General features: G+C 35.6%; 1 protein-coding gene across 2 annotated transcripts in view; it reads left to right on the plus strand.

Moving 5' to 3' along the window:
- PLA2R1 (phospholipase A2 receptor 1) overlaps positions 1-24,754 on the plus strand; it is a 151,723-nt gene that overhangs the window by 91,405 nt on the left and 35,564 nt on the right. For both annotated transcript variants that reach the window (XM_023499238.2, XM_031960589.1), the window contains exons 11-14: positions 3,797-3,966; positions 17,298-17,500; positions 20,247-20,392; positions 23,017-23,101. In XM_023499238.2, coding sequence (XP_023355006.1) covers positions 3,797-3,966; positions 17,298-17,500; positions 20,247-20,392; positions 23,017-23,101 — 604 coding nt within the window. The remainder of the gene's footprint in view (positions 1-3,796; positions 3,967-17,297; positions 17,501-20,246; positions 20,393-23,016; positions 23,102-24,754) is intronic.

The raw sequence follows: 24,754 nt of genomic DNA on the forward strand, positions 1-24,754 counted from the left end.
CAGACTTTGATTTCAAGAATCTTACATTTTATTGGTGGGAGGGAGAAGATATACACAAATAATGGGCTAAGTATCAAGAATTAGACCAAATAAAAGGAAAATTTTTAAAAAAGGAGAGATCTCTTTTTTTTAAATCTAGAATGGTCAAGTAAAATATCATGGAGGAAGTGGCACTTCAATTGAAACTTGAAACAAGAGAACTTCAACAGGGACAAAGTAGAAACTCTTCCCCATCTAGGCATAGAGAATAACCCAGATTGGTACAGAGATGGTAGAGAACAGAGTAAGACTGGAAGAAGAGATTATGCAGTTTGATTGGAATATAGAGAATGGAAAGAGGGACAATGTCAGATAAAGCTTGAAAGGTAAATTTAAATCAGATCATTTAAAGGCTTTTAATCATAGGATCAGGAGTTTAAATTCAACACATAAGGGGGAATTATTAAAGTTTTTTGAGTAAGAGCAGAAACAGGAGGGCATGGTTGTTTTGGAAAGATTATTGATCAGTATTGGTAAGGATGGACTGGTAAGTGGGTAGACCAGTTAGAGAGGAAAACCAGTTAGGAGACTGACAATAGTCCAGGTAAGAAGAAAGGAAGCTGGAACTATAAAGTAGAGTGGTAGGGGAAAAAAAGGTGGTAGAGTCAAATGTGAAAGATTACTGTAGCTAATTGCTAAGTTTCCTATGAAACTGCATTGATGGCTTTAAATGCTACCTGTACTTTTTCTTTCTCATTAGCTTGGTGACGTGTGTGTGTGTATGTGTGTTCAGACTTTTGTTCTTGTGCCAACATCTATAGAATCTTAAGCTCTGGAATTTTTCTTGTTTTTTCTTAGAGTGACATTCTTGTCTTCATTTAGAGTGACATTCAGATCATTTCTGGCTTTCCTCTTCTCTTTTGAATTTCAAGGAAGGAAGGAAGGAAGGAGGGATAAAGGGAGGGAGAGAGGGAGGAAGGAAAGAAAAGAATGAGGGAGGGAGAAGAGACAGACAGACAGACAGAAAGAAAGAGAAAGAAAGAAAAAAAGAAAGAGAGAGAGAAAAAGAAGAAAGGGAGGGAAGGAACAGAGGGAGGAAGAGAGGGAAGGAAAGAAAAATTTGGAATGATTTGTCATTCATCATTTACTAAGAGTAGTAATCTTCATAGAGAGATTTTTTTTTCATTGATGGTCATCTTTTAATCTGAAATAAGAAATTTGATTTCTTATAAGAAGTTTGATTTGAATGCTTTAAGGTTTAATTTGTAGTTTAATTATTCCATTCTTTTTGATATAAAATGTATCATTGCTTATTCAAAAAGCCAAAGGCTTATATGGGGGAAAAATGCTGGACTGGGGGTCAGGAAATCTGAGTTCAAGCTAAGGCTTTAAGTAGTTGGGTAAACTTGATCAACATAATTTGGGCAAAGGTTTCAAATCCAAGCTCTGCCATTTACTAGCTATGTGACTGTGTGCAAATCACTTAATTTCTCATTTTCTTCATCTATAAGAAAAGGGCTTAGATGATCCCAAAAGTCCATGATCCTTATCACAAGTCCTTTCTTTTTTTCTGAGCCTGTTGCCTTATCTGCAGAGTAAGAGTTAGATTGGATGATTTCTAATCTCTCCCACTAATACAATTCTCTGTCTTTTCTGGATAATAATAAATAGAGTTGAAACAGACACAGAAGGCCATTTTTTAAAAAATCATGAACAAAATTGCCATAGCTAATGAATACTGTTATTACAAAAGCTTAAATAGTTCCCTGATAATTTGATTAGTACCCAGGAAATGGAATTGATACAGAGTTAGAAACTAGTCCTGTGATTTTATTGTATAGGGAATTCCTGGAAAAGGAAAAGTTCTCTCTACTTAATGCAAGTTAGTACCTCTCTGCACCTGAGAATCCTTGAGAGTTGTCTTGGGCAGTGAAGTGTTAAGTGACTTTCCCAGATCATACAGGGCCACTCTGCTTTATCAAAAGCAAAGCTTGAACTCAGCTTTTCAGGAATCTGAGAGTAGTTTTCTGTGTACACACATTGTCTCTAATCCATAAATAATCCTAAAAAAAATGGAAACTCTTTAATTGGGCATTGGGGAGGTAGCATGGTACCTTAAAAAGAATGTTGACTTTTCCATCTGAGCTTAAAGTCAAGAGACCTGAGTTCAAATCCCAGCTTTCCCCTTTACTACCTGTATGGTGTGACCTTGTGCCAGCTACTTAACTCCCTAGATCTTGATTTCTTCAGCTGTTTAAAAAAGGGGGGGGAGGGGAGACATTGTACAGATGGACTCTAAAAGTCCCTTCCAGATCTAGAACCATGAACCTATCAATTCTTAGCAATGCCATTGTTGAATTGCATTGTATTTATGGTTTATTATATAAAACTTTAGCTTTTCATTGACTGTACAGCTCTGGCCAGGAGCAATTTTCAAGTCAACCTAAGCTAGGTTTCATAACTAAATGTTCAAGTTTGATAGTTCCTACTTAGTCACTTCTACCTTTGGGAAGCAGCATGATGTAGTGAATGGAGGGAAAACCTTAGTGTGAGGAAGATCTAGCATCAAGTCCTATTTCTGACACATACCAGTGTGTGACCATGAGCAAGCCCCTTAACGTCTTAATGTTCTAAACTACTCCCCAAGATTTAAGTCACAAGTGAGTTTTAAGTCTCGAGTTCTATAACAAGAGTTCCCTAAAATGATAAAATCACAGGTCTGGATCCAGAGTAAATAGAAAATCCAAAGAATAGAACTGAGTGTGTTCTTGCCACTACAAACCAAAGTAAAAAATTTCATTTTCTAGTAGGTGAGTTCACAAAATATAGATGAATTTATCAAAATGTTAAGCAAAAGCACACATATATGCATGTGAGATGAAGTCAACTCTCAATCTGTGTTAGGGAAGGGAACATACGAAGCAATTTCAAAACCAAAAATCATGTATTCAGCTAACTGGTAAATCTATTAGTAAGGAAACCTTTAGCAGGGTTTGAAGGTTATCTCATTTCTGTTTAAATAGCCTTTATATGCATTTTTTAAAAGCAGAGACAGTATTTAACTTATACTTCAACATATTTAATATGTATTGGTCAACCTACCATCTGGAGGAAGGGATGGGGGGAAGAAGGGGAAAAGTTGGAACAAAAGGTTTTGCAGTTGTCAATGCTGAAAAATTACCTATGCATATATCTTGTAAATAAAAAGCTATAATTAAAAAAAAACAGAAAAAAATAAATAAAAGCAGAGACAGTTATGCACACTACACTATGTCCTGCATGAGAAAAATGGCTTAATGTGTCAGTACACTGGAATTGCCAATATGTGTTTATTCAAAGGGGAATAATACCTCTCTTTTCTCCTCCCCCAGAGCCTCCTTCCTTACTCTCAATTCAGGCACTGTGGCCCTGTGTGTGGCCCAAGCTTGTGGAGGGACCACAGTGCCTTAGGGATTTTGCCACTGTCATGGTAACTTCCCCCAAGTTTTCTCCAAAAGGGCCTGGCTACTACCCCAACTTCTCCCCCCCAAAAAATGATCCTGACTAGAATTATTATAATGCTAGTAGGAAGGATTGGAGCCTAGTTAGTAAAGCCAGATTCTTTTCTCTGAAATATTTCTGGGAATCAGACCGACATTTTAGCATTTATTAGTCATGTTCAAGGTTTTCAGGTTTTTTTTTTTTTTTTCTGTCCTATATTTTAAGCGTTTCATCAGAATTGCTTACTCTGGTACCATTCTGTGCACCTCATTATGTTTTAATGCCATTTTTATTGCTGAGAAACTTAATATAATTATTTCCCATTTCCCCTATTAAGGTTTGAACAGGCTTTTATTACCAGTTTGATCAGTAGTGTGGTGAAAACGGAGGACAGTTATTTTTGGATAGCTCTTCAAGACCAAAATGTTACTGGGGAATACACTTGGAAAACAGCAGGGCAAAAGGATGAGCCAGTACAATACACAAACTGGAACAAATATCAACCAAGTGAGTAAAATATATTGCAATATAACTTAAATTTTCAACACTAACTCCTGTTTCTTTGTTCTTTTAGCCCAATTTCTTCCATCCATCCATTCATTCCCTTTTTTTCTTCCTTAAAAACTCTTTATATCTCAATCCACTCACTAACTACCAGTATTTGTCAAGGGACTAGTAGGTAGGCTGCCTACCTTTTTTTTTTTTTTTTTTTTTTTTGGATGTTTTAGGGTCAGTTCTTTCATTTAGTAACGATTTATTGAGAACTTTTCATGTGCAAGATGCTCTGCTAGACACTGGAAAATGCAGAGATGAATCAAATTATTCTCTGTCTTCATGAAGCTTGCAGTCACATCATATGTACATGAATAGAATGAAGGGAGAGTATGATATATACACATACTGCTATCATATAAAGCAGTATGTACCTAAGGCTATGAGTTATATAAAGAAAGTATCACAAGAATTCAGAAGAGTGAAAAACAGCTTTCTGCCAGGGTCATAATGATAATAGCTAAATAGCATCTATGTAGCATTTGTATACTATTTTACATATATTATCTCACTTGATTCTCAAAACCCGTGCAGTATTCACTAGTATTATCCCTAGAAATGAGGAAATTAAGGTTAAGAGAGTTTGTGACTTGGCCAGGGTTAGAATTAGGGTTAGGGTTAGGGTTAGTCCATGCTTTATTCTTTGTGCCACCTAGCTGGTATCAGGAATCATTGCATGGAGGAGATGATTTTAAAGTAGGCATCAAAAAAATGGATTGAGGGAGATCATTTCAGATGTAGGAAATAATTTTACAAATTTGGAACTGGGGAAACCATGAGTTGTATATAAGAAATAATATGGAGCTTTATTTAGCTGGAGAATAAAATATATGTAAGGAATCATGGAAATAGGATAGGAAAAGTAAATTGAGGCTATATTGAGAAAGTACCATGCATTTGGATTTGGTATGAAAATGGAAGATCAGCCATTGAAGAGTTTTGACTGGATAGTAAGTTCAGAAAAGTGATTTTTAGAAAGAGTAACAGTTAGTGGTGTAACAAGGTAGATTGAAGGGAGAGAGGGACAGAAGGTGGGATGAGCAGTTAGGGAAAAATATCACTATGACCCAGATAACCAATGAGGGGCTGAACTAGGGTAATGGCAGTGAGAATCAGCAGGATTTGGTGACTGACCCAAAGTAACTGGGATAATTACTACTAAACCAAAGATGTGTTAAAATACCTGCCCATGCTCTAAGGCCACAAAATCCATTTCATCACAGAATCCACCATGTATTGAATTGGCTCTTGATTCAGAAACCCTGGTGGGTTTGAAAACATTCTCTAGTTCTAATCTACACTCCTTGACTGGCTTCCTCAGTCTTTTAAGACCTTATTAAAATGTGGAAAGACCCCCTCAACATCTCAAGAAAAAGGAAGAGCAAAGGAGGAAAAGATCAAAGACAATTCAATCAGCTGAGGGCATTAAGAATTTCAGCTCAGTTATTTTGTGAGGGAGAATACAAGTTAGGCTACATGACCTGTGACATTCTTTTCAGATCCAGAATTTGGTAGTTTGGGGAAAGATGATTTAGACTGCTATTTATTATCATTAGTCTAAAAAAGACTAGAAATTGCTGACTTTTTACCACATTAATTAAGAAGTATGGCAATTCACATACAATGAGCTTTTTTTCCTTAATATTTCTTTATGTTTCAATTCACTTACTAACCACTGGTTCTTATCAAGAAATTGGTAGATAGGCTGCCATTTTAACAGATGTTTGGGAGTTGTTTCATTCACTTAATAACAATTTTGATAAATTTTTACACATTATTTTTGCTTATTTTATACTAAAGAGAGGAACTGTATGTACTGAGGAAATAAAGGGAAAAGAACAAAACATCAATATGATTTAACTATAAAGAATGATATATTAGAAATGGGGCTTTCATTTTTTATTCAGAATATAAGTATTTTTACTCTGAATAAAGACTAAAGCACCAATTCTAACATACTTTGGAGCATTGTTATAAAGAACTATACTTGTCAAAATAAATTAACTCTATTCTGGGAAGTAAAATTCCTTGGCTTCTGTGTCAGGGAACCAGTGTGGGAGGGGAACAAGGGAGGGAAGAGGAGGCATATTTGCATGTTTGTAAAACTTGGAATATATAACAGAACTCCCTGTCGTTAGTAAGTTTCTGCTGTAATTTATTTGACTGGCATGACTTGTCTTGCCTTTTCCCTAAGCAAAAATGCTGTTGTGATGCTCAGTTTGGCTGCTGATGCTGATTGACAGTGAGCAAATTGTCTTTGAATAAGATGAAAATGTAAATCTTTTTGAAGAAAATGGCAATATAAAAGCCCTTGTGTTTTCCTTTTCCCCTTAAATTGCAGCTTGCAGAAACAGTACCCTAAATCACATTTTCTTTTCTACCTGTCACAAAAGAACCCATTAGTCCAGCCTCTTGTGTCAGAATCTTAATCTAGCCAAGACTGACTAATAAATTGACCACTGAACAGGAAGCTGACTGCTTTTCATAAACTCAGCCAAAGCAGTGACCTTGTGTGTTACCAACAAAATAATCACTCAGTGATGGATTCACAATTCTGCCATTTTCAATCAAAAAACAAATTTGTGGTATGTGCTCTTTTATAAGGAATAAAAATGCAGGTCATTGACCAGGAGAAATATTTCAGATCCATATTAATTAATAGTATTGATTAAAACATGTGATTACAATTAAGGTCTTCCTTAGTTACAGTGCAGCCAATGATTAGAAGTTTAAATGCATTTCATGATTTGGACCTTTAAAACAAAATTGTGCTTTGTCTGTAACAGGAAGGAATAGGTCAGGTAAGACAATGCCAAAGAGCATTTTGTGACCAAAATTGGAAGTTACCTATTATCTGACTAGAGAAAAAAGGAAGATTTTTGAAATGTAGCCTGTTTTGCATTCACCGTATAATAACTGTGTCCTTTTCAAACATGTTTTGGAACTGCAGATTCTAGGGTTCTCAGAACAGTTCTCTTTATCCCAATGAGTATATATCAAGTGTATATAAAGATATGCACCCAATGGTGCCAAGAAATGGGCAACTGTATGCCAGACAGACATAAGTGCATTCACTAGAACAAGTGAAACATTTAATTATACTAATAGCTAATGTTTACATAGTACTTAATGAGTATTATCGCTGAGATCACTGAACCGTTTTTTTAACCTTTCAGTAATCATTTCAATATTTTTGCTTTCTCTTGTAATCCTATATTTTTGATTTTGTGCATTTAAAAACATAATTCTGTGAATGTATCATTAGGCTTTTTCTCAAACTGCCAAAGAGGTCCATGACACCAAAAAAGGATTAAGAACTCCTCATATAATGCTTTAAGGTTTGTAAAGCATTTTATATTTAAATGTAGATATCACATATATGTATATACAAAATCACATTTTCTCTTCATAACAATCTTATGAAATAATTGCTATTAGGACCCTCATTTTACAGAGAAGAACTGAGGCTGAGAGAGATTAATTAACTTATTCAGGGTTATACAACCAGTAAGTACCTGCAGCAGTATTTGGCAGTTAAATGGCATTGTGCGTGAAGTCAGAAAGATCTATGGTCAAATAAAGTCCCACATGTAGTGTTTAGTATCATCTTTTTATCTTTCTATAGTTGCTAGCAGAATACCTTAAATATAGTATTTGTTTAGTAAATGAAAGGAAGGGGAAGAAGGAAGAAGGAAGGAAGGAAGGAAGGAAGGAAGAAAATGAATGGAAGAAAGAAGGAAGGAAGGAAGAAAATGAATGGAAGAAAGAAGGAAGGAAGGAAGAAAATGAATGGAAGAAAGAAGGAAGGAAGGAGGAAATGAATGGAAGAAAGAAGGAAGAATTTAAAGGTAGTGGGCATGTTAAAGGTACTGGAGAAAAAGGGGACTTAGAGAAACATGGTAGCTGTCTTCAGATACCTGAAGGATTTTCCTGTGGAAGGGCAACTATACTTTTCTGGCCCCATAAAGCTGAAAAAGAAACAATTACTTAAAAATTACAAACAGATTTCTGTTCATTTTGAGATAAAACTTAGATTAGATTTCTAAAGTCTAAAAAACTGCCTCAGGAAATAGTAGGTTCTAGATTCCTGTAATAATAATAAGTGACTATGACTGTAACAAATCACTGTAGGTTTTCAACTCAGTGTTGAATGTCCTTTTAGGGATATTGTCAGACATGATTCCTATCTAAGTACAGATGGTGAACCATAACCCCTTCAGCTCTAAGATTCTAGGATTTAGGGGCTATAGAAACAAAGAGGAAAAATTATATTTTCTCCATTCTAATTGACAAATATTCAAATAGTGGAATGTGACAAAAAGCCATAATATAAATCAGAATGAGATATGTTTTGAAACATTAAAATGTTTTTTAAAGAATAAGAAAATTAGAGTCAAAGCCAAGTACAAGAGGCATAAGAGACTAGGAAAAGAGTAATCTCCAGCTGGAAGCATCAGGACAATCTGTAGTTCACTACAGATCAATGGTGAATGGATGTCAGTCAAGAAGTGGGTCTGCAGGAACTCTGCTCCTTTGGTCTGTTTCTTTTCAATATTTTTATTTGCATTTTGGATAAAGACAAGTGTAGTATGCTTGTCAAACTGTGGGTGACCTGAAGCTTAGAAGAAATCTGTGACAGAATAAGGATTTAAAAAAAAAATTCGGGAAACTGGAATGTCAACCCACATCTAACAAGATGAAATTTCAAAGGTATAAATTTAAAGTTCTATATTTGGGATTCACACAAAATTAGTCATGCAGGTACAGGATGAGGGAAACTACACTTTCACATTTTTCTTGTGAAAAAAATTCATTAGTTGACTCCATATTAAATGAGTCATTAGTGTAATGTACTGTCACAAAAAGAAAAAAGAACCTCCAATTCATCTTTGACTATATTAATAGGGTTATAGGATCATAGATTTAGAAGTGGAAGGGGCTTTAAAAGCCTTTTGATCCACACAGATCTTTTTATAGATGAGGAATTAGGAGTTAGGAATTAGGTTAAGTGACTTGCATAAGGTCACATAGTAACAAAGTCACAGCTATGTGACCTTGCATAAGGTCACATAATAACATAGTATGGGATACTATGTATCCCATAGTAACCTGGGATACAAACCCAGGTCAGCTAACTCTAAATCCAGCATACCCTCAACTGCTATGTATGTCTATAATCAGGAAGATAACTACCATGCAATATTCTTCAAAAGTCAAATGACTTTTAGTTGATAGTAAGCCCCTACGATATGCATATTAAGCACCTACTATGTGCCAGGCAGCTAAATAGCACAGTGGATAGAATACTGGGCCTGAAGTTAAGAAGATTCATCTTCCTAAGTTCAAATATGGTCTCACACACATAATAGTTGTGTGATTCTGGACTAGCCACTTAATCCTGTTTGCTTCTATTTCCATATCTGTAAAATGAAATAGATGAGGAAATGGCAAACTACCCTTTGCCAAGAAAACGCCACTGGACTCACAAAGAGATAGACATGACTGAAATGACTGAATAACAAGAACAAATTGTGCCCAGCACTGAAGCACTGAAGATGCAAAAAAAGACAAAAATGGCACTTCCTTCCATAGAGCTCACAGTTTAACTCAGTTCAATTCAGCAAGCCTTAATTAAATACCTCCAGAGTACAAGGCACTGTGCAAGTGACTCAGAATACAAAAATAAAATAAAAACAATTCTTGCCCTCAAAGAGATTAAAATTAACTGGGGAATATATGCAGATTAGTAAATGCAAGATAATTTGTGAAAGAGGAAGCACAAATAACTAGAAAGATCTGAAAGCCATATTTTAAGATGAATATTGACAAATGAGCACACACAGAGGATAATGATCAGAATGATGAGGAGTCTCAAAACTTTATCATATTGGCAAATAACATTGTTGTTCTTCTTTAGTCGTGTCTGATTCTGTGATACTATTTAAGATTTTCTTGGCAGAGAAACCAGAGTGGTTTGCCATTTTCTTATCCAGCTCATTTTACAGATGAGGAAATTGAGGCAAACAGAATTGAATGACTTGCCCAGAGTCACACAGGTCTGAGATCAAATATGAATTCATGACGATGTCTTCCTCTGCCCACTACGTCACCTAGTATTATTTAGACAATTAGAGAAACTGGGTCAGGACATTAAAAAGGAACTGTGGTACAACACCACAATCTCTAGAGAAAGAATCCTGACCCTGGGGCACAGCCGACCTTCACTCAGTCTTTAGAACACTGTCTCCATCTTGTGAGATAGCTTTCACAATTCACTTGAGCACTTCAGGGATTAACACTCCTTATTATGAAGCAGATTAAAAGTTTCAAAGAAGCTACTAAAATATTCCTAAAAATAACTTCATAATGATAAATACAAATTTTCTGCATTTCATTCACTCATTCAATAAATCTTTACATGCAGTATTGTAACCTGGGTTTGCAAAAGCACAAAGCTTTGCAAAACAACACAAAAGAACCATAAATTCAGATGGTTACTGGCTCTCTGATTGTCCAAATCATATAACATGCATTACCACATTATGGTCACATTTTATTATAATATTTTTAATAGAGACCTAAGCTCATCTCTGTTACCACCTGTATGACTGTGTAATATCTACATTTAGATCATAATATTCTCAATTCTCATAATATTCTCATTTGAAAAATAAAGGGATTGAACTTCTACCTCTAAAGTCTATGAGTATGTGAATTATCACTGTGAAATCATTTTGATTAGAGTAATATAATGCAAGGCATTCCTATATCGTGTCTCCTAGATGCAAAGCCCAGAGTGATATAAAGATAAATAAAACATGATTCTTACCATCAAGAAAAGCTTACAGTGTTGTAGGTTCACTTGGATTTGCCATCTTTATTCACCAGCAAAGGATGGAATTTCTTTCTGGAATCAAAAAGGAACAAACTATAATGCCAGAGAGTTACCACAAAACAACTGTAATGGATAAATAGATTTTCAAAATTTCAGTTGGTCCTTGGAGGATATATGGTAGGCAGTCATGGATTCAGTAGTGAGGATAGCTTTTTTTTTTAAGACTTAATGTGGCAAAGGGTGGGATCTGGGGGCTCAGGGAAAGTTTCTTACTTCAGTTGTTCCCCATCTAGAAATAGAGATTAATCTCAAAGGGAAAGTTCTTGACAATCTCTAGAAAAGTAAATGAAGAAAAAGATTGAAAAATACTAGATGAAGAGAGAAGCCAAGACAAAGAATGTAAAGGCCTTTCTGCAGAATTGTCACTGTGTGATTAAAAAATGTGAACAAAATGGGAAGCAATGAAGGGACCTTCAAGGAGATGCATACTTATGAGAAACGATGAAAGCTTCCAGAATTGATAAAAGTATGTCTGTTTGTCAGTGAGTAGCCAAGAGCTGTGACAGATGCTAGAGTTCAAAGAAGACACAGCTTGAATTTCCCTCAGAGAGTTTTTAAACTTGCAATCTGATGGCATTTACCAAGATGGTTATCTGGATCACCAATGAAAAATGAAGTGATTGTTGGCTTTGGAGAAAGATGATTCATCAGTAGATCCTTACAGGTAACGTGATGATGTACATTGATTGTGCTAATTGATAGAAAATGATGAGCACAGAGATCATGTTCATGCCTGGATTTCCTCCTCGTGATCTTGTGCTTGTTCAAGCATCATGGTTAGCCAAGGGATTATGTCCACTTTAAAAGGAAAGTCTGGTACCATGCAACCTTGATTAGGGCAGATGACTTTGCCAAGGATTCTCTGTGGTGTTCGTGGAAGGCATTTGTTAGGCTCTATACTTTGGGCAAGATTCTTTGGGTTTCCCATGTAATTTGTCTCCCAGACTCAGGTATTAGGGAGCCTGTAATCTGATAAAAGTCCATGTAGACCCAAACCCAAATATAATCCTAGGCAGAACCCACAAAATGGTCAAGGAGCATTGTGCAACTAACCAATAGACTTGGAATGAATTTTGGAGGTTTTCCTTTCCTTCTTCAGCAGGATGCAACATCAAGGTTACCTTGCTAGTTAGTGGCAGAGTCAGGAGTAGAATCCAGTCTGTTTGATGTTTGACCTTCTTTTTGTCCACTGAGCGACACCCAAGTTCCTGTACCTAAGCAATCATTTTCCTCATGTTTGACTCAGCTTCCCAAATCTTTAGTATAGTAGTGCCTGGCCCAGACTAACTTTCCCTTGGAACTCCTATGGTCCAGGATCTTCCCAACTATTTAGCATCATCAAAACAATCTTTCCTATGTTCCAAATCCCCTGGCATTTAAGAGGAGAACCAGAGAGCTGTATGTGTTATTTTCTTGATGAGTTAATATTTTGTCTTTCCCAAAAATACATTCTCTTTTAAACAAAGACTTTCCATAAACTATGCTCTAACAAAGAAGTCATTTTAACTGATAACTCTCACATTACAGCATGTGAGTGATGGCCTATGGGAAGAGCAAACTTTCTGCCTTGTAGTTATGCATATAAATAGAAAACACAGTTAGGACATAGAATAAGCTTACCCAGCTTTATGTTTTAACTTTTCAAATTGACTAAAATGTACTTCATTCCTACATATGTGATATTTTCTGTCCCTCTCCTCTTATCTTTGTTGAGTATCTTTGTGGGGGGCAGGAGAGGAAGGGGAGGAAGATAAAGGGAACTGAATGAAAACTATGGATGCAACTTCTAATATAGCATTACAAAGTGAAGTCCAAACTTCCATAGATTTTTTTTTGAGGGAGTTACCAAACTTAAGAAATAGCCCTTACACTAAGAAAAGAAACTTTCATGATTTTTTTACTTATTACCTGCTATGCTTCTTATTTAGCTTTGCAAGTGTCACCATGATATAGGATTGTAAATTCTGTTTGTATCTCCCTTAGCCCTGCCTCCTTTTATTATACCCCTTTATAGCTTCTTTAGGGGCTGAGTCTCTAAAATTTAGGTCAAATGTTCCATTAAGTTAACCACTTTAAAATACCAATAACACTCATACAGCATTTTTCATCTTCATAGTGGTTTACAAACATCTCCTTTCTTCACTAATGAAGATGAGTTGGATTTCCACAGTGTCTAAAACCAAAGCTATTTAATCACTGTCTTACAGAAAAAAGTAAAACAAAATGCAAGACTAACAAAAAAAAAGTATGTTACATTTTAAATTTGCTGATTCCAAGCTCTGCAAAAACTCTAGGGTTTTTTTTTCTTCCAATATGTAAGCAAGACTTTTCTACTATAAAGTCCCAGCATCATAATGAAATTGAAGATATATCTACAACAGCCCAGCTTTCCCCATAAGACCTACAATCTAGCTAGGGAGTGTATTTTAGGCAGTATACTCTAAGTGAAGAAACCTCATGTTATAAATTCCCTATACATAGAAATTTTTTGGCTGACAATATACTTATCACCTCTCCTTTCTAATTGCTCACACTGAGGGCTTGGCATCTAGAGAGATAGCAAGGTTCAGTGGGTAAAGAACTGGAGTAGGTGATTAGATACTTGAGTTCTAGTCTCAGTTCTTCTGTTAGCTGTGTGACATTGTGTGAGTTATCCTTTCTCTCTAATGCCCATTTTCTTGTATGTAAAAACAGGTGTAATTAAATAATCTCTAGGACCATTTCCTGCTCTAAAATTCTCTAAATGTTGAGATGAGATCCTCCAGTTCCCTTTGCCTACTGATCAAGATGTTTTGAGTAGATATTAACATTGAATTATGGGACATAGCAAATTGTCTAATGCAACTTCTCTTTCATATCATCTCACCATCTCTTTACACTCTAGGAATATCATGTATGTTACAAGGTCAACTATTTCCTCTGTTTTCTACATTTTAGTTGATTCCACCTCAGATAATCTCTTTTCCACATCTTTGACTATCTTTCTTTTTTCTTTTCTTCTGATTCTTACCTAGAAAACTTTTCTCCTCCTCCCTTCTCCATTTCTGTCTTCCTTCTTCACTTTACCCCCTCTCTAATCCCTTTCTTTACTGATTTCCCCTCTCCTTATTCTATTTGTGAACTTAATCATGACCAATAAATATGAATAGTATAGATAATGAATCCTAATCAAGAAAAAGAAAGGTCATAAATTTTGAAATGAGAATATACATAAGAAAATAGTGGCATCAGCATCTGGCTTAGAACTTCCCCTTCTCACAAATCTGTCTACCTCAGTCAATCTCAGGTGGTTGATGTAGCAAATTATGTGACTTGTCGGTTTTCAAATTGTTGGGGTTCAGTCATGTGAAGATTTTTTTTGGCAAAAGGTAGATTTATTTAGGAGAAGAGGTAACAGACAAAATGAGATACAATACCAGGAGTGGTAAATATGAAATAGAGTTGGGACAGCACATAGCAAGAAGAGTTTTAATAATTAATGATAGAAAAGACAAGTTCCTAGTGGAACTCACAATTAGCCAGGAGAAAGAGAACCCTCTGTGAGGTTGGGGTAGCCCTTAGCTGGCAGCATATTTAATGATTTAGCTATACCAAGAAGAAAGACACCATAAGACATAATAGAGATTGAGAGAAGAGACATCATGAAGAAGGTAGGAATTGAGAAGAGAGACTTGGGGAAAGGGGGGAGAGAAAGACACCAGGAGGCAGAGTGCCATGGTAGACTGACCCAAAGGGATTTAGCAAAGATGACATGAGCCATGGACAAATTTATAAGGGAAATTTAACCTCAGGGACATGACTGGGATTTTTGCCAACACATCCAAGACCTTATCAAATCCATCAATAAGCAGAAAAGCACTTATTTTGTATTGGCCACTATGCTAAGTACTGGAAATACCAAGACAAAATGAATATATTAACATTTTAAAAATTAAAATAATTAAACTTTCAAATGTTTTTCTTGGTAAGTTCTTAGCACTTATGCTAAATTAAAGCTTAAAAGTATATTCATCATTTTAATTGATTATTTAATTTGATTAACATTACTTAAGTGCCTACTATATTCAGTGTCTTGTGCTAGGCATTATGGCATACATAAAGATGTGTTAGACGTAATTTCTACCTTCACAAAGGATCTTACAATCCAATAAGATTAAACAAGTATGCAAATATTAAATAGTGATATAAATAATAAAAGAATATGATCAGTGCCTTTCAAGAGGTTTATTTTGTCTTTATTTTAAGTGTTATAGGGATTCAAGGAGGAGAAAAAGCCTTTCTAGTTAGAATTGCCATGGAAGACATGGCAGTTTAATTGTTCTTTAAAAGATGAGTTGAAATTCAAAAAAGGATACTCAAATGTAGGCCATTCCAGGAAGAGAGTGGAGGAATGGAGAAAGGAAATTTGAATCTAGCTGCCATTTATAATATTGTTTCTTTGGGTGAATGTATTTCTTTTTATGAACAGCCAACCTGCAAATATACCCATGGAATAGAACCCATTTGAAACTTAAGAAATATAACAACAGAGTGGATTTGTCACTTCTCTGTATTGCACCCTAATTCTGCAGATATGCCTTGTTGTGTTAAATATTGGGGGAAGTTGTTTAGAATAAGCATAGTCTCTGACTTTGAAGAACTTTAATTAATATATAAATTGCATAAATAACTGTAACAAAAGAAATTCTATTGCTGTTCTTCAGTCATGTACAACTCTCCATGACTTCATCTGAGGTTTTATTTGCAAAGATACTAGAGTGGTTTATCATTTCCTTCTCTACCTCATTTTATAGATGAGGAAATTGAGGCAAACAGAATTAAGTGACTTTCCCAGGATCACACAGCTAATAAGTAGGTGAGGCTAGATTTGAATCTTCCGGTTTTCAAGTCAGAGCTTTATCTACTACATCATCAATTACCCAATATAAAAATACTTGTGTTTTAGAGAGGTGCAAAATACTTTTTTGATGTTACAATTTGTAGTTCAGTTGTTTCATTCATGAATAACTCTTCCTCACTCCATTTGTGCTTTTCTTGGCAATATTAGCAACTGAGAACTCATAAATTCTTGAGATGGTGAAATATAGAGGAATATTCCAATGCTAGCTTTGGAATCAAAAGATCTTTATTAAAATACTATCTTGGTCAAGTCTCAGCTTCAGTTTCTACATTGATAAAATAGAAAATTTGGACTAGACCTATTAGGGTTTCTACTAGTTAAAATTCTGTGATTGATGGTAAGAGTTAGGAAGACTGTTTGAGGTCATCCAAATATTTATTTTACAAATAAAACTGAGCTCTGCAGAAGTGAAATGACATAAGTAGCAACAGGGCTAGGATTAAAACTTGCTTTCTGGTATTTTTTCCCCCTACCATGCCATACTTCCTTGGTTAAGTCTTCTCAGAGGAGGGCCCTACAGCCCTTCTTTCTCTTCTTAAATCAAGCAGGGACAACCCTGATAATATTTAGAATGGTTAAGAGATTCCAAAAGGTTGGTCATGGCCATGCAATAGAAACCAGTCATTTGTTACCATTTGTTATATGTGCCAGACACTATGCTAGGCGTTGGGAAAACAAAGACTAAAACAACACAGATGATACCCTCAGGGAGCTTACACTCTATCAGAAGAAACAACATACACACACACATGCTATGTGTGTGTGTGTATACATATATAATATATATATATATGTGTATATAATATATACACATAAAGCAGTTTCAGGTGCTCACTGACAGATTAAGGATAAATCAAGAAACACCTCATGTAAATGATACTTGATTTGAACTTTGAAAGTAGTTCAATTTCAAAATGGCAGATATTTGTGAGAGTTGGAAGTTTTCACAATTAATATTTTTTCAAATCACATTTAAACATAGCTTTCTTTTCATTTTTGTTGATATTTTAAAATGTTATTTTATTTTTTCCCAAATACATGCAAAGATAATTTTCAATATTCATTTTTATAAAACCTTGTATTCTAAAATTTTCTCCCTCCCTCTCTTGCCTCCCCTTCCCCAAGACAGCAAGCAATCTGATATAGGTTAAGTATGTGCAATCCTAAAAGGCAGATATTTGGAGGACAACTAAAAACAATCCTTTATTTTCTGTGACTGCCATATATATTTAGACCAGTGTCTGAGTTTCCTGCTTGAAAGAGACTAAGTGCCAAATTCTTTCTTCTCTCTTAGAATTTTCAATCTTAATTCACCAGAGAGGAATGGAAATGAGGCAATCATGCCAATGAGTGCCTTTATTTTTGCATTTTTATTGTTATTGTCTCGGTATTTTATTACAGGATGTCAGTTATTTATCACTACTGAGATGTTTCACCTGAGCACAAAATGATGTTGTCTGATGTTAAATCTGCTTGTTTTCTGGTTTTTAGGCTACAGTGGAGGCTGTGTAGTTATTCGGGGAAGGAATCCCCCTGGTTTCTGGGAAGTCAAAGACTGCAAGAAATTTAAAGCAATGTCCCTATGCAAGCAACCAGTGACAATACGGAAAGAGACTGAGCATGAAGAGAGATGGCCTTTTCATCCTTGTGTATTGGGGTGGGAATCAAAACCCAGTCTCACCAGTTGCTACAAGGTGAAAGAAAGATCTTGTTAGGATTATTAATTCAGTTCACATTTGAGTTCCTTTCATCTATGTTTCCTGAAGATCTAAGTGATTAATACAAATTCAGAAGGAATTCATTCCTGGAGTCATTTACAATCAGATGACATCATGCATATAAAATTCGTTGTAGATGTGAAATGCTCCATACATGTGAATTGGTATTATTGTGTGGGCTACAAAATCAAATTCAGAATTTCCCTAAAGACTATAAGTATGTAATTAATCCTGGGGCCCCAAACAGTATAACTTATATTGATAAGATTCAAGGAAATATAAGAAAAAGAGTAGAAAATACCTGAAAATGAGAATAGATTGATTTTTTATTATATGTAAGTTAATTGAAGCCTTATTATAGGTCAGTATAATTTTACACTGTTTAATCACTCAATAAGCATTTATTAAACATATACTATGAAGCAAATACTGTGATAGGTGTTGGGGTTATGAAGATAAAAAATTAAATAATTCAACTTCAAAAGAGCTTATTCTTTATTAAGGGTAACCTTTAAATTTTCTCAGAAGCCTGAAGGTTCTACCCTCTTTATTTACATTTTTTAGATTTTTGTTTGTGTGCATATGTGTACTGGTAATGTTAAAAGGCTTAGAAGAAGATCTCTTGTCAAATCAACAAGTCAACAAGTATTCATTAAGCACCTACTCTGTGAAAGGCACTGTGTATTGCATTGATCCCAAAGAAGGATTTATGGAAGAAAATGGACAAGACCTGTACCAGAGTATTGCTGCAGTGATTGGTCCTAATTTAGTATATTTAGTGGTATGTGTACCTGATATGGAGGAAAAGCATTAGGTTGGAAATTACAAGGCTTGAGTTCAAATTCTGAGTTTGAAACTAGCTGGTAGAGTAGCTTGGTACAAATCGCTTAATCACTTTGGGCCTTAATTGAGTCAACAAGTAGTTGTTCAGAACTTGGTGTAATATCCGGACTAGCTCTCTGGTGGGGCCGGAATCAGCCTGAGGCCCTGGGCTTGATGGGGGCGTGAAATGAAGGAGGCAGGAGAGTAGCCACCATGTAGTTGGTCAAAGATGGAGTCTAGAGCCTGAAGCCTTCTCTGGGGCTGAGATCCCCGTGGCTGAGAGAGCCCTCTGCCTCTGGGACTCCCTTAAATACCCCAGCACGATTACATCACCACACCACACTGGGCATGCACAGCTGCAGAACGTCACATCACCACATTACCCTAAGCATACGCCAACTAGATTGACCCCATCATTACATTACATCAAGTATGTGCTTAGAGAACCACCATCTCCCACCCAGTAGATACTTAACTACAAGCACCTGCTGTCTTAGATCCAAGTTCACCCTTTCCGGGGCTCCAGCCCCCTACAGGGAGGGGTAAAGGAAATCTACATATTGCTTTTCAGAGCAAAAGTTTTAAAAAACCAGGGAAAATGAACACTTATGGGACACATGCCAGTAACTCAGCCAGTGACAGAGTCACTTAGCAGCATTTATTAAGTACTTAACACTATCCTAGAAACTATGCTACCTTTTGGGGAAGCAGAGAAATGCCAGGAAAATACTCTTGAATTCAAGCAAGGAATCAAAAGCCTGGTAGAGAACTTATGTTTATTTTATTTTTTTTTTCCATCCTGGGTGGGATTCTACATGTGAAATGCTAACTCAGATTTCATAGGGAATGAAGGGATAAACTCTCATTATATAGAGTCTAACAAGGAAGAAAGAATTTATTAATGTAACTTTGTATAAACATGTATATGCATGCATATATTCCATGGCAAGCAATATTGATCTGTTTACATTCCTCAGAGTAAGGACTAGTACTTGCAGTTACACAAACTATGTCCTTATATATGTAATAAGAACTACTTAGACTAGCTATTATGGAAAGCATTACAGCAGTTAACATTTTGTTGATCCTACAAGTATACATAGCAATTGTTATTATGTGAGGGTAGATATTTTGTGAATTAGAGTGAATCAGGAAGGAGCTACATTTTGAGTTATAATTAAAAGATGAAAACAGGAAATGTGATGTATAAAGGTTGGAACGCACATTACCTCAAGGTTAGCATAGGGAAAGTCCAGAGGGGTGACAGGTAGGTTTGTTAGATTGGTATCAAAGACAGGTTGGTGTATTGAGTTCAGATAAAGAGACTCCCAACTTTAAATGGCCTTCAGAAGTCAAAGTCTGTAGTGCTAGAATATAGGGCCCTCTGAGCATAAACTACCTAACATATTATAGAAGGCAATTCAGTTCTATTCCCTATGATGAGAACAATTAAGTAGAAATCTAGAGCAGAACTTTTAAAACTTTTTCCACCTGTGATCCCTTTTCACCCATGGAATTTTTACATAATCGCAGATACATTTGTTACATGATCCTATTGTTATAAACCTGCAATCTTCAGTTTTAGAACCTAGGAATGTATGTACCACCAGGTACTATACTTGGTTGTTCAGCTAAGATTTAGCATCCCTGTAATGCCTCAGTTTGAAAAGTCAATATTCTCCCATCTCAACCCTGAATTTAATATTTTAAGACTCTTAATCTTTAGGCCCTCTCTCCTTCAGCTCTAACTAGCCCTCATGAAGATTTCTACAAATTGGGCTCACAATTAGTTCCCCCTTATCAGGGTTAAATATTTAATATATCTTTGACAAATAGGTTACCTGCTATTTTGTGCCTGGAATGATCGGTGTTGCCCAATTTTTTTTAAAAAATAATGCAGGTATTCCATAGTGAGAAAGTGTTGATGAAAAGAACATGGAGAGAAGCTGAAGCATTTTGTGAAGATTTTGGAGCACATCTTGCAAGCTTTTCTCATATTGAGGAAGAGAATTTTGTGAATGAGCTTTTACTCACAAAATTTAATTGGTAAATATGTATTATTTGATTGTGAAAATTTCTCCAATGACTTTTCAGTCTTTCAGTCATGCTAACTTCCACCAAGTATTCTAGGAATTTGCATCTATGTGGAAATTGAAAGCCTGGCTCTGGGTTTGTTATTTTACCTTGTACATTGGGAGGAAAATGATAACACTTATAAATTTGGAATTTTTCAACAATTAATAAGAGGTTTACTTAGCCATAGCAAGAGAAGGATATTCAACATGGAAAGGTATTGAGAACACCTTGAATTGAGTCAACTAAGTGAAGCCCCCTTGCTTGCATTGCAAATCATGTACTAAGCATCAGAAAACTCCTTGTAAAGTTCCTTTCTACTAAGACAACTAGGAAGTGATGTCAATAGCCTCAGCTCTTAGTCCTCTGAGCCAACTAACTCTTTTTTTTTTTTTCTTGAGGAAATTAGATTTAAGCGACTTGCACAGAATCACACAGCTAGTAAGTGTCTGAGGTCAGATTTGAATTCAGGTCCATCTGACTTAAGGACCAAAACTCTATGCAGTGTGCTTGCTGTCCCTAACTAACCAAGTCTTGAAGATGACCTTATACCTTTTGAGTAAAAACTAAATTTATTTGGCATGGAAGGGTTAAAATCTGGCTTCTACTTTAAGGCAAATAGCAGACACTGACTCAAAAAAAAATGGCAGCATCCTCTAGTTCACTAATTAACAGTCATCCTTCCTAAGACAAAGAACAGAAGTTCCTAATTTTGTTTTTGGATTCTTTCCTTTCTCTTTAGTCTAGGGAGCTTTCATCTTCATTGTCTTAACAGTACAAAATTAGACAATTAGAAATAACACAGAGTTTTTATGTGCTCATGAAATGCCTCAAACTCTTCAAAACATGATTGTAAGTCAACAAGCATTTGTTGCTAGAGCAAGCTCTGGGTGATGGGCATTATATAATTCATGTGAAGAGGATGACAAAAAACAGAAAAGACAAAAAATTTGGTCCTGCCCATAAAAATCTGACAATCCATTGGAAAGAAGGCTAACAGATTAAAAAGGCAAAATATACCTATATATGAGTGAATTAAAAAATAACCACCACAACAAATACAAAGTAAGACAGTTATATGAATATTTGTATGTACCATATTTCTCCTGAAGAACTGCTTTTTTGGGGACCAGAATTGTGATTTCATTAACATAGGGAACTGTTGGTGAGGAAAGGTTTACCAAGTGAAATCAGCACCTGCCCTACAACTTATAGTCTAGGACAATGAAACATTAAGTAAGTCAGTGGGAGTCACACAGTAGAGGAACTGTTTTTACCAGTAAACATGATAAAATTCAATCCATTAAGGAAACAGTCTGGAATGCTGCTAACTTAGTTGCAGAAATGATTTGGATTTGACATATGACATTTGGAGAAGTGTCCAACTTTCTTTTCTTCCTGTAACCCTTACTCTAAAGTTTAACTATGGAAATGATCATAGCAAGGCCAGAGGAAACTCGGGTTAAAGAACTTTAATCTAATCTTTTACCATCCAGCTTGAGTAACTCAAATATCTGAGAACAATAGCTTCAAGACAGTTTTATCCTTGGCACTAAAGAAAATAAAGCATCTGTCAGGATTTCAGGATCTTTTAAATATTTAATGCTGCAAAATTATTCTCTGAAAATTATCTTAGTGAGCTGCTTCATTGTATAATTAGTCTTTATTGTTTGATTTATTGAGCCCTCTCTGGCTTGCCATATCTGTACCCTTCCTTATGTGCAGGAACATAATTGGGTGTGGAGTTTCTCACCGAGTTAAAACCAGTGGTGAATGCTGGAGATAACCCACTAAGGCTTAGACTTTTGCAGGTGTCTGTGAAAATACTTATGTGTACATTACCTTCAAAAAACCCTTCTTGGAAACGCATATTAAATACTGTGAACTCTATTAATTGCCACAGGATGTAGGAGCTTTTGGCAAGACTAACAAACAAAGGAGATGTGTAAAATAGTAAGTAATATTGCCCCTTTGGAAAAGGGTGCTCTTCCAAGCCTAAATGGAAGTTCTCTTGCGCATTTAACCCTTTTGAACTAGTTAACAAGTAGGCCTTTAGTAGATTCCATTGCATATTGGAAAAAAAATTACATATTCATAGGTCATTATTCAACAAGAGATTTACTTAGCCATATCAAAAGAAGGATATTTCAACATGGAGAGGGACTGAGAACACTGTGAGTTTAGTCAACTGAATGAAGCCTCCATGCTTGTTAGTTAACAACTTTTACTAGAATGCATAAATATTCTAACTCATGATCCTGTATTCTTAGAATGGGCTGACATTTCCCACAGATAACTTTGCCTTACCAAAGGTAACTCCCAAAGTAAAAAGCCGAAACAATGCCCAGCCTCATTAGGTAAAATTTAAAGTATCAACTATGTTTGAATTGTCTGTTTGTGACACAGAATCATATATTAGTTGACTCCTTAATAAATATTGGCAGACTAGGTCTCAATTTTGATTGTGCCAATAGCACTAAAAGAATATTTTCTAGCCAATAAAATTTCAAAGTATCTTTTTTTCCTGATTCTCTAACATTTCAGTTAAGTTACAGCAATAAAAACCAGAGTATTTTTGTTTTCTTTTCCCACTCCAGGACAGAAGAAAGGCAGTTCTGGATTGGATTTAATAAAAGAAACCCATTATCCGAAGGGTCATGGGAATGGTCTGATGGAACTCCAGTAAGTTTTTACAAATAGAATGGTTGAATTTGGAATAGAGCATTATTTTGAAGAGCAACTGGGTGGCACAGTGAATTGAGAACTGTGCTTGGAATCAGGAAGACTCATTTTCATGAATTCAGATCTATCCCCAGATACTTCATAGCCATGTGACCCTAGGCAAATCACTTAATCCCATTTGCCTCAGTTTCTCATCTGTAAAATGAGAAGGAAATGGCCAACCCCTCCAGTATCTTTTTTATGAAAACCCAAAAATGGGGTCACAGAGAGTTGGATGTGACTGAAAATATTGAACAATTACTCTAAGACAGATAATACTAGAACGTCTTCATTTGCCTACTGAACATTGGTATAACTGGCAGGTTGGTAATGTGGTGGTGCTAGCCAAGTCTCCCCTGACCTATTCTTTTATTCTATGGAGAAATTCAGAGATCCCAAACCTAAATGTGTTAGGAAAAGATAAGAATACTAGAATTTAGTTTAGCCTACAATGTTTCCTCTTGGGTTTTTCTCTGAGCCCAAGGCCAAACATATAAATAGGCAAGACAATTATGCAACCATGCTTAGAAAATCTCAATGAATATTAGAAACCTTGGAGTGCACAAAAACCCAACTCATCTGTTAGTTGGGATACAGGCTTGAACATTGGAGTTCCATACTAAATGATAGATGTAGCTCATAGATCATTGAAGGGCTCTTTTATGGAAGAGGAATACTATTCATGTTCTATTTTATTCTAGAGAGAAGAAGGAGGAGGAGCAAAGGAGAGGAATTATTAAGAGTAGGATTAAGGCTCCTTAAGGAAATTCATGTAATGCTCATTATTCATAATTCCATATTTGCAAATTCACCCATTCACTAAAATTTATTTCTAAATCCAAAATCAACACTTGCAGCACTTTTGTGATCATTTGCAGATACATGCAGACACAAGCAGACATGCAAAAATTTTGAATTGTCCAAACGGCAAGTTCCCAGCTGAGATCAAATGAGACATTCTGCATTCTTGTCTCAGATTTCATTTTGTAAACAAATGGCTTTTTCAGTCTTTTAGTGTCACATTTTTGTGTTTTGTTTTGGGTTTTTTGTTGGTTGTTGTGGTAATTTCACTGTTTAAAGTGACCCCTAAACATAGGGTAGAAGTGCTATCTAGTGTTCTTAGGAGTAAGAAGGGTATGCTATGCCTTACAGAAAAAATATATGTTTGGTAGATAAGTTTTGTTCAGACATAAATTATAGTCTTATTGCCCATGAATTTAATGTTAATGAATCAACAATACAGTACATTAATGAAGGAGGAGGAGAAGAAGAAGAATAATAAGAGGAAGAGTAAAATTCACCAATCTGTATGTGAGGTTACTCCAGAAAATGCCAAAAGTAATTGTTGGCACCAGAGCCCTGTAGAAAACTAACCCTATACTTCAACTAGGAGCAATGGTTCAGTATTCACTAAATCATTGTTCTTAGTGACTTAGAACGTAATTACCACAAATGATGAGAATCAAATATAGTTCTGAACTCTTAGAGCTGTCCAAAAATGAAACAAGTTAACTTATCAAGTAGTGGGTTGTTCTTCACTAGAGATCTTTAGGTAAAGATGAACCTTGTTGAGATTATCATTTTGGGTTTTTTGATCAGATACACTTTGGATAA

Source organism: Sarcophilus harrisii, chromosome 3 (assembly GCF_902635505.1).
Source record: "Sarcophilus harrisii chromosome 3, mSarHar1.11, whole genome shotgun sequence".
Taxonomy (NCBI): Eukaryota; Metazoa; Chordata; class Mammalia; order Dasyuromorphia; family Dasyuridae; genus Sarcophilus; species Sarcophilus harrisii.